Below are 10,755 nucleotides of genomic sequence, written 5' to 3'. Positions count from 1 at the left end.
ACTGAATCCATACTTCACAGAACAAATCCCCTTAGTAAAAGGATTTGTTCTGTAAAACTTGGACTCAGTCAAAAGGCTGCACCCAAGGGCCTAGAAGGCCATATGAAGCCTTGAGGCTGCAGGTTCCCCACCTCTGCTTAGAGCAAAATAGCTGTCTTATAATTTCTTTGTTTCTCCTCTCCCCATCCTTTTTTCTCTCTTTCTCCCCACCCCCAACCCCAGCACCTGCACAGTAGTGTTCAACCAATCTATATTACCACTCATGAAGGGGTCTCAAATTGCATTTATTTCTGTTGTCCTGTTTCTGTCTCTACTTGTATCAGACAACAGGGGAAGGAGGTGGGGGGGGGGGTGTTGTTCAGAGAAAAGGGTCCCAGGTAGAGTTGACTGACTGGTTGAAATGGGTCGGTCAGCCCTAGTTCCAGCCACGCAGAGGGGGTGGTAGCTGTTATGGCTAGTGCTCAGATTGAATACTGGTACAAGGCAACAGCCTGCTACTAGGGTAGGCTAACTCTACCCAGGTGCCTATGAGACAATTTTCTTTTTCTTTTCCTTCTGAAACCTCTCCAGTCACTCTTCCCCACCCTCACCTCCAAAGGAACATGGATTGCCAACACCATCTCGATTTCCCCCTAGGACAAAAGGTCTTAATCTTTGGTGTATCAGGGGCCCCTTTGGCAGTCTGGGGAAGCCTGTGAACTTCTCAGAATAACATTTTAAAATGCACAAAATAAAATACATATGTTACAAAGGAAACCAGTTATATTGAAATACAGTTATCAAAATATTAAAATGAAAACAAAACAAGTTCACAGATCCCAGGTTAAGAACCCCTGCCCTAGAATCATAGTCTGAGTACTACTAAGCCATTTCTTTCACTCCACACATTCTGAACTTTATCACATCCTGGCCAATTTCTTCCCCCATTCCCATTTCATCCTTTCCTCGCTATTCCCCCCACTGCCTCCTGAGTGCTGGCTTTTCTTACTTCATGCCTATAAATTACCAGCTCCCCTGAGTCATGCCTTTCTTCACCCCTGTGTGTATCTTTGTATTGTTGGTGTCAGTTTTTATGTTTGAATCGTCATATTCCATCAACTATGTTAATCACCATGTATTTGTGCCAAGTATTGAGTCTCATCCTGCTCTAAATCTATATGCAGATTCTGCTCCATCTGGATTCCCCCTCAGCACCCAGGACAGAGCTTTGCCCATAGGAGGAGCTGGGCATTAGCATGGATGGGGTAGTTAGTGGTAACTGAAAGGATGCATGGTTGAACACCATCCGGTGGCCCTGTAGTCCCCTGGGAGGGGAGGAAGGCAAGAAAGGGGCCAGATGCTTAGACCTTGCCAACCTTAAGTCCTAGACCCATGCATTCCAAACATGATAGGAGAAGGGGTGGTAGCCCTCAGCTCCCAAAACGAACACATAGTTGCTGCCCAGTGAATAAATAATGAAGTTAAATTTATTAGAAAACACGATAATTCATGCCACATACTCCTGTCATCCCCTTTGTCTCTCCTTTAGGGGCCAGGGGATGTGGTTCAGGAGCACACACAGACATACGCAGACACACAGACATACATACACAGACACACAAAAACACACCTCTCATGCCTGTCACCACTAACACTTGATCCCCTGGGTAGAGCAAATGCTATGTGTAGAGGGACAAATTTCTACCTTCCCTCTCTACCCTTCCTTGGTGCTGACCCCTCACAAATCAATGAATAAATATCAAATAAATACAATTGGGGCCCACCCTGCAATTCCCCACCTCCTATGACCAGCTTTGGAGAGGGAATGGGTGGGTACTGAGGGACTCTCCCCCATCTTAGACTTACTAGCCCCCAGTCACATAGTAGCTGGGCTGCCTCTCTCAGTCAGGCAGCCCAGGGCAGGGCCAGCCTGCAAGATGGGGAAAAGGGGTAGGTCCTGCCTTTATTACCACTTCCCTATTGTGCCCTATAGGAGGCAGCTCCTCAGAGCCCCCTCCTTGAAGTCATTTGTGTGCCCCCACCGTGCCCAGGGCTGCTCCCCTGGGAGGGTGGGGTTATTTTTTGCCCACCCAATGGCGCCGCCGGAGAATCTCCAGGATTTGTGCACGCTGTCGGAGCCAGTCCTTTGGGGTGGGTCGAGAGGCTGGAGGTGTAGGCCGGGGTACAAAGAAGCTATAGCGGAGGCGAGGATTCTGAGGATTACCCACTACCAGGGCCTGCAAGGTCAGGGGCTGGGACAATGGCCCATGGCCTGTTAGGGTTTCTGAGGCTGCAGTGGCACCACTGTATCGAAGGCTGGCGCCTCCAGGCAGAACCACGTCACTTGCAGATGGGAGTAGTGTGTAGTCACCATTGAGGGCATAGGAGCCATCTTGAAGCTTCAGCGCCAGGTAAATGCTGTGGGGGCCAGAATCCCCCTGTTGCCGCACTAGAATGTGGGTAGCACCTGAAGGGATGGTGACCACATCATTGTACCCATACCTGGAGAAGGGTGCAAGAGGACAGAGTTAGGGAAGGAGGAGGACAAGAAAAAGAGGTCTCCATTTTACCGTTGCCCCATCCTGCCTCCGTATTATGAGGTCTATCATTAGGGCCAGGGTGGAGAAGGCATCTTCCTATACCTGAACTTCTTGAAGGAACCTGACTGCTTGCTGCAGCCCGAGCCATCACCGCCACATTGCATGCACTTGTCAAACTTCTTCTTAGAGCCAATAATCCGGTCACAGCCAGCATGGATACAGCGGCCCTGAACACAAACTGAGGTGCTGTCCAACGAGCAGGGGGTCCCATCTACCACCTGAGGAGAAGAAAAGTAATGAGGGGAAGTCACCCTGGTGACAGAGGTAGAGGCGTGTGGGGATGGGAAAAGAACAGGAGCCTCATATGACTTCAGGAAGAAAATGCTGTAAGGTCTTGGCAATCAGGGCAGGAGCCCAACATGCCAACAAAGTGATGATAATAATAGCTAACATTCACATAGTGCCTACTATGTGTTAGGCACCATGCTAAGAGCAAATATTATCTCATTTGATCATCACAATGATCCTGGAAAGTAAATGCTATCATTTTACAGTTGAGAAAACTGAGGCAAAGAGCAGTTAAGCAATTTGCCCAGGGTGGCACAGCTAATAATTGTCTAAGGCTGGATTTGACTTTCGGGTTTCTTCCTGGCTCTAGGTTCAGTGCTCTATCCACTGAGCCACCTAGCTATCCTTGAGATAATAGTGAGTTTTAATGGTGAAAGTAGGGTAAAGCTCAGTGGGTACCCTACTTCACCTGGTACCAACAACACCAAGGTTGCCCTGAGGCCAGACCCCACATTGTGGAGGCTGGTTTGAGGAACTAGGAGGAGAGAAGAAAACAAAGGAAAGATGATATCCTGGGTGGCTGGGGCTACAAAGACTCTAATGGTCAGATATATGTGAGCAGTAATTTTCAACACTTTGTGGTTTATTTCACCAAGCAGCTATAAGTAAATATTACTGGTAAGATGGCACTGTTCTATATAGATGGTTTGTCTATGACATAGATTTTTATTTTTATTTTTTTAATTTTGGAGGCAATGGAGGGGTTAAGTGACTAGCCCAGGGTCACACAGCTAGCTAATAAGTGTCTGAGGCTGAATTTTAACTCATGTCCTCCTGATTCCAGGGCTGGTACTCTATCCATTGCGTCACCCTGCTGCCCCCAAGATTTTTATTTCTTAGCTTTCAGAAAATAGGGTAGGATAGGACCTGTCAGGGTAGGGTGGGAGGTCAGGGCCTTGAGGATCCACATACTTTACCCTCCACCCCTGCCCTTGTCCTTACCCGAGGCTCCAGGACATAGTAGTAGCCAAGGGCCCGGGCTTGACAAGTGAGCTTGCACTGGTCCTGGGGAGCCACACCACTGTATCGTGGGACCCAATCCATGGGCCCTGGGAAGTTCTTGAAGAGATCAGAGCGGAGGTTGTAGGCAGCACACTGCTCCTCACGGAAGGTCAAAGCTGTAGCATCCCAAGACACAGGACAAATAATTAGGACTGAGTCCTACCCCCACCCCCAGCTTCTATCCATCTCCCTAGCTTTGCCTACCATCTGCTGTCCCAGTACTGTTTCCAACCCCACCCCGACTTTCACCACCCATAAACTGCCAAGGACACATTGTGTTAGACTCTGAGACTCAATGGCCTTCTTCGACCATCAGCTTCACCAGCACCCATGCATAGACATTAGGGCTTCCCCCCGCCAAGGGCCTATCTTGTGTACCTTCCCCTTTTGCTCTAAGAAGCACTATAGGGGTACATAGGAGTCTATGTACAGTAGTCCTACTCCCAACCCCCACAGAACGATTCTGTCTCCCAATCTCTAGAGATTATAGGACAGTTCTTTGAGTGGAAGGCACACCTTTCCATTGTCCCCCCCACTCCCTACCTGTGCCTGTGGGGCAGGCCTGGGTATGGCAGGAGCGGAAGCGTGTACGGCGGCCCTCACAGTATTTGCCACCATTCCGGGGAACAGGACTAGTACAGTCGCGAGAGGAGAATTGGACACCACCTCCACAGGTCCGAGAGCAGTCGCCCCAGGGCCCCCAAGAGCCCCATCCTCCTGCCTGTGGGGTCTGTTGAAGCATAAGATGGGAGAAATAAGTATTAACACCTTCTCACTCACATACCCTCACGCTGCCCCATCCTAGCACCAGCCTCATATCCCTCTCTTTGTATTCTCACTCTCTCCATCTCTTTTCCCCATAGTCTTTCTTTCCCTTGCCAATAGCCATCCCCCTAGTCACCGACCCCACTCCCACATCTCCTGAACCTCACATTGAAATCCTGGAGCTGAGCACTCTGGAGGCAGCGGCCACTCATGCAGGCCTGGTTGGGTCCACAGGGGGTGCCATCAGCCCAGGGAGAGTGCTTAGTTTGGCACATGGCATGGCCGTTGAGGCGTCCAGAGCACCAGAGGGCAGCACAGGGTGGGGGAAGCTGGGGACAGTGTCTTGAGTCAGGCCCAAAGGTCAGCTGGCATTGGCGGTCAGCGTCATAGTCCCTGCCAGGGAAGGTCACAGGCAGGCGCAGAGGAGCTGAGGGCTTGTCTAAGAGACAGTGTCCTGGGGAAAGAAGAGAAGGAAAGAGAAAAGTTATCAAGGGCAAGAAGGGGTGGATCCTGATCCTGGGACTAGAAGGTTGAGGATATTCCAGCTTCTTAGGGTCTGCTGAATGGGACAAGCACAAGAAACAGGAGCTCATAAAGATAGTTGTGCTTTCTGCCTTCTTCCCACCATTTAGATAGAAGGCACTTGGGGGAGCAAACCCTGAAAAGAGTGGGAGTCTTCCAAGAAGCAGGGATTAATCCTAGGAGGGGTCAAGAGGAGATATGGGGGCAGGGGACACAAATTTTCACCCATAGAGGTCAAGGTTCACTGTGGGGTTCTGACCATGGCCGTTGTCGAGGAAATCAGTGATGAAGCGGGCGCTGCAGGGGGACCAGGGTTCCTCAGGGTCCACGTGCGCCATAACTGGTGCCATGACATGACGGGAGGAGCTCCCAGGACCGTTCAGACTCACACATGGCTTGGAGTTGTCATGAAGCATGTTAAAGACATGGCCTGTGGGGGCAGAAATACTGCTAGAGACCTGGTCCCGTCCATACCCTTTCCCTTCCATCCCAGGGTGGATCGGATACTTATGCCATGACAATGAAGCATCTGGCAGTTTGCAGATTGGACTCCATCACTTTCTAAGCCCATACACTCACACACACACACACACACACACACACACACACACACACACACACACACGGCCCCTTTATCTGTAATTCTTATGTCTTCAATTCACATCCTTTTGAATATTTATGGAGTAGGGTGTAATGAAAAGTACACAGAGGACATAGGGTCAAATCTTGGCTCTCCTTCTAACTACCCAGGTAGTTAGACCTTAGACAAATTACTCCACCTTTCTGGGCCTCAATTTTTTCAAGGGTAGGATTATAGATTTAGTACTAAAAGGGGTCTTGGTGGTCACTTAGGCCAGTGGACCCTTGATATCCCTGAGATTCTTTGGGGTGGGCAGGGCCTTTGAAATCAAAACTATTTTCATAATAATACTAAGATGTTTAAATTTCTAAAATAGTAAATATACATACACACAACCCACATAAATGAAAATTCTTGGGGGAGGGAGGTTAAGAGTTTCCGAGACCAAAAAGTTTGAGAACTGCTGATCTAATCGAACCCCATCATTTTACAAATCAGTTAGTCAATAAGTATTTATTAGGCACCTATTATGTGCCATGCACTGTATAGGTTGCTAAGTATATAAAGACATAAAAGAAACAGTCCCTGCCCTCAAGAAGCTTGCATTCTATCAGGGGAGATAAAATGTATACACATACCCAATTACATACAAAATGAAAACAAGGTAATTATTTTGAAGGGGAAGCACTAGTAGCTAGAGGAGAAGACCTTCAGAAAAGGATTCTCGTAGCAAGTGCATTTGGGTTGAACTTTGAAGGGCAGTGGGGATTCTAAAAGGGGATGATGAGGAGGGAGTGCACTCCAGGCATGAGGAACAACCAGTGCAAAGGCCCAAAGATGGGAAATGGGTGATCATGTATGAAGAATAGCAAATAAGCCAATAATGCTGGAGTGAAGAATATGTGGAAGGAATAATGTGTAAGATTGGAAAGGTAGGAAGGGAAGCTTTACATGCCCTCAGAATTAGTTTATATTTGCTCTTAGAGGTAATAGGAGTTTATGGAGTAGGGAGTGAAATGGTTAGCTTTGCAATTTGGGAAAATCACTTTGTGGCAGATAGATTGTAGAAGGGAGACATGAGGCAAGGAGGCCAGTCAAGAAGTCATTATAATATAGCCCAGGTGAGAGGGTCCAGAGGAGGCAAGAACCTGAACTGGGGCAGTGGCTGTGTGACAGAAGAGGGCATGGATGCAAGCGGTGATGAAGAAATTGAAATGGCAAAATTTGGCAACTGATTGGATTCACGGTTGGTGAGTGAGATGACAGTAAGGCTGCAAATCTGGGTTAGTGAACAGATAATGGTGCCCTCACCAGTAACAGAGAAGTTTGAAAGAGTAGGTTTGGAGGGAGAGATAAAGTTGTTTTCAACATGCTGCATTTGAGAAGCCTAGGATATAGTTTGAAATATCCAATAGGCAAAATGATGATGTTAGAATGAGGCTCAGGAAAGAGAGCAGCTGGGATTTAGCTGCTTGATGATAATTGAACCGATAAGAACTGACAAGGTCATCAAGTAAGCAAGTGCAGAAAGGAAAGAGAAGAGGGTCTAAGTCAGGGCCTAAGAGGATACACTCATGGATAGTGTTTCTAAAATATCTCTTACCCAGTTCATGAGCAGCAGTGAACGCTGACTGAAGTCCATCATCTTCCACAATGGCACAGCTTCTGGCTGGGTCACACACTGTGCCCACATCAGCCATGCCAAGTGTGTCACATGTAGAGACACCACACAGGTCCTGGGGGAGTACAGAAGATGTGTTAGGAACCAGGAAACCAAGCTCCATAAGGTTGGGCACTCTAGAACAATAGGGGACCTGCTGGAGGCTTAGGGGTATAAGAGGCCTAGATAACAGCATAGAACGCTTTGGGGAAATGGGAAGTTGGTTGGGGCCTCACCTGTCGAGTAAACAGAATGGCTGTATCAAAGTGGTCAGGGTGGCTGTCCTCAGGAATGTTGAGTCCCTGCTGCCAGGTACAGAAGCTGCGCAGGGTCTGAGCAGCACTGGGACCCACCTGAGGCCCTTCCTCACCAGGCCCAAGCACAACCAGCCGGGTTACCACCAGACTGACTGGGTTACGAAGACTTGGGTGGCGGAAAGCCTTGGCGGCAGCTGCCATGACAGTCAGGAGGTATCTCTTCAGCCCAGCCCCATGGAATGCCGCCATCTTGTCATCTGCCACTACCAGGGTCTCCACAAAGCGACTTACTGAGGCAAAGCGCTGGGAGGAAGAGCAAAGCAAAGGAGGGTTTAATCCAGAGACACCAGTGTTTCTTCCCTCCCCCTCACCTCATCCCTACCCCTTTTCCTCTAGGGACTGAAGTTTAGCAGAACTAGATTGGAACCCATATGACCCCACTGTGTTCATGCTCTTATCTTAGTTATCTCCTTCCTCCCTTCTTTGCCCCAACTCCAAGGGGCTCCTGTGGTTACTCAGAGACATCAGCTGTCGGTTTAGGGAAGGGGAGGGGAAGGGGGTGCCACGTCCCCTGCCACGTGGGCCTCAGGGGGAAAGAACAGCTGAGAGTGCCTGAGAGGAGATGTAGGGGGGCTCCCCCTGTTTGTGAGAGGGGCCTGAAAACAATGGAGTAGAAGGTTGAGTTGCAACGTGTCTGTGCTATGTGGTGGTGGGGGAACAAGTCTGTCAGCAGCCAGGGCTGGGGCCAGATATCCGGCAGTGGCTGAGTTTAGAGGGAGCGTCTGGTCTGGATTAGAAGGAGAAAGAGAGGGAGGGAGGGAAGGAGGGAGGGAGAGAAGGAGGGAGGGAAGAGGGTAGTTAGGAAGAAAAGAAGGGAAGAAGGAAAAGAAAGACAGACCAACTGTCTACCAGGGTGGGAAGGGGACAAGCTAAAGAGAGATTATGAATGTCCTTCCAGTTTCTGAAGTGGGGTTTGGACTGAAGGGCCAGTCTCAGATCCATCTTCTTCAGTACAAGTAAAGAAACTGCAAAGTGCTAGGACAGGGATAGAGAGCTGAAGTATGACTGCCTAATCTGAAGGCACTCCATTTGGGACTCCCGGTGCTGGAGAGAGGGGCTCTGAGGGCCAGTTATAGGGAGGTGTGGTTACTTTCCAGCCGTAGTTTCCATGACTGCTGCAAATTCACCAGCTGGACTCAGCCTTCTTCTAGCCAAGAAAGAGTCTGGGGAGGCTTGGACGGGAGACAAGTCAGGAAACTGACATGAAAAGAACACCAAGGGTCCTCACCCAGAGCCTAGCTGGCAAAGTGAATGACTGGTGACCCCTAAGAGAAAGGCGAGTAGAAATAGAAAAGAAAGGAGAGGAGAAAATGGAGCAGGCAGGGGTGGAGGTGGGTGGGGAAAGGATGAATGGAGGTCAGTGGGACAGATATGGTGGAGCGGACGCAGCAGGGACTCTGAAGCTGCCTACCTTGGCTCTTCGAGGGCTGGGGCCTGGGCTCCCGAGTGGGGCCCCAACGTTGCACATGGGGCCCTGGTCTCTGGTAGGGCTCTTTCGGCGTAGGATGTGGGCCCCTTTCCCCCCAGCAGAATTGGGAGCTCCCTCTTCTAGGGGCTGAAGGTGGAGCTCTGTCCCCCGGTACTGTAGGACGCCCAGCAGGGCTCCCCCATCCCAATGCAGAGATGCCACAGACTCAGGGTCCCCGTTGATGGTGCCCGTCAGGTACGTGCCCACTTCAGCCCCACCTAGCATCGAAGGCGCCTGGCCCAGGTACTGCACAGTCAATCCCTCAACCCGGACACCAGGGTCCTGCTCCAGCTCCAGAAGCAGCGTTTCCCCAAAAGCTGGCAGCCGATATAACAGGAGCCCCTGGGAGCCGGGGCCAGGAAAGATGCTGCCATTGAGTCTCTCGGGAAACACGATCTCCTCCTCCTGAGTGGGGAGGCCCACCAGCTGGGCAAGAGACAAGCAGGAGTCTAGTAGCAGCAAAATCAGAAGTAGCAGCCCTGGAAGTGGCTGGGATGGAGTGGGGAGCAGAGGGCTGGTCTGAGCTCCCCCTAAGTCCCTCCTGGGACCTATGTCTGCCTGGGACATGGCACAGCAGCAGTAGCTAGAAGGAAGCAGGGTGTTCAAGGCTCCAATTACTCCCCCTGCCTGGTTCTTGGAGGATCCTCTCAGCAGGAATCCCCTGTGGGTTCTGACCTGTGCCAGAGGAGGATGCAGTGTTGGCACAGGGACCAGGGAGCTTCCAAAGTAATAAAGAAAATACCCGCACAGAGTTGAGAGGTAAGTCTGAGAGCCACCTCCCCAAACACCTCCCCCCTCACTCCGTGGAGTAAGTGACTCCTCTGAGGATTCTCCTGTTGCAGCTTCTTCGTCTCCCTCTGCCCTTCCCTATCTCTGTATGCCTCTGATTCCCTGTGTATCTGTCTCTTTTGTTTCTATGCCTTTTTCTGTCCTCTTTTCCTCTGTTTGACTTTCTGCATTACTTTCTGACTTGTGGATTTCCCTATCTCCCTATACCTCTCTCTGGCTCTTTGTCTCTTTCTGTGTCTGTATCCGTGTCTCTGTCTCTATGTCTCTGTGTCTCCCCAGCCCTCTCCCAGTTGGATTCTCCTTAGCGGGCTCTCCCCGCCAGCGCCTTTAAGTACAGTGAACAGCGGGGATTGGCTGAGCTGGCGGAGCCACTCAGACTTGAGCTTGAGGTCTTTGGTGGGAAGGCAGATGGGGTGTCTCATTACTTCCAAAAATTCAGGTTTTCAAAGGAAATTGGGGGTGGGGTGGGGGGAGGGGAATCCCCAGCAGTCAGATCCCAGGCACTTGGCCAGCTGATGACACAGCTCTTTTCCTAAATTTGACTCCAACTCTCAGCTGTTTCTTTCCTTTTCTGGGAGTTTATCACAGCCCTGGCTGGGGGTGGGGGGAAGTGGAGTTGGGGGATAACACCACCCCCAGCTCTAGTATGAACAAAATAACAGCCAAAGCCGAGAGAAGAATTGCTCTCCCCCCTCCCCCACCTAAATCTCTTATTCCTAACTCTGAAGGGGATGGAGGACTCCCTAAAGATGACCCCTGTTCCCCAGGAGCTGGGTCTCAGAACT

General features: G+C 50.3%; 1 protein-coding gene across 1 annotated transcript; it reads right to left on the bottom strand.

Moving 5' to 3' along the window:
- Positions 1–1,444: 1,444 nt before the first annotated feature.
- Positions 1,445–10,349, bottom strand: ADAMTS4 (ADAM metallopeptidase with thrombospondin type 1 motif 4). Its single transcript, XM_027854820.1, has 9 exons — positions 9,125–10,349; positions 7,633–7,956; positions 7,340–7,472; positions 5,416–5,586; positions 4,802–5,088; positions 4,413–4,599; positions 3,810–3,985; positions 2,622–2,797; positions 1,445–2,481 (listed from the first exon to the last, which is right to left on the bottom strand). Exons 1-9 carry the CDS (start codon positions 9,746–9,748, stop codon positions 2,055–2,057), a joined length of 2,505 nt encoding a protein of 834 aa, XP_027710621.1. The 5' UTR covers positions 9,749–10,349; the 3' UTR covers positions 1,445–2,054.
- Between the last annotated feature and the right edge of the window lie 406 nt (positions 10,350–10,755).

The sequence above is a fragment of the Vombatus ursinus genome, unplaced genomic scaffold, assembly GCF_900497805.2.
Source record: "Vombatus ursinus unplaced genomic scaffold, bare-nosed wombat genome assembly UNPS02010639.1, whole genome shotgun sequence".
In the NCBI taxonomy this organism is placed as follows: Eukaryota; Metazoa; Chordata; class Mammalia; order Diprotodontia; family Vombatidae; genus Vombatus; species Vombatus ursinus.
This window is presented reverse-complemented; position numbering and strand designations above follow the sequence as displayed.

Coding starts and splice junctions, on each gene's coding strand:
- ADAMTS4 (XM_027854820.1), bottom strand. CDS start 9,748: ATGTCCCAGGCAGACATAGGTCCCAGGAGGGACTTAGGGGGAGCTCAG. Junction 3,986..4,412: donor GGCCTGCCCCACAGGCACAG/GTAGGGAGTGGG, acceptor GGGATGCTACAG/CTTTGACCTTCCGTGAGGAG. Junction 2,798..3,809: donor ACTATGTCCTGGAGCCTCGG/GTAAGGACAAGG, acceptor TCTTCTCCTCAG/GTGGTAGATGGGACCCCCTG.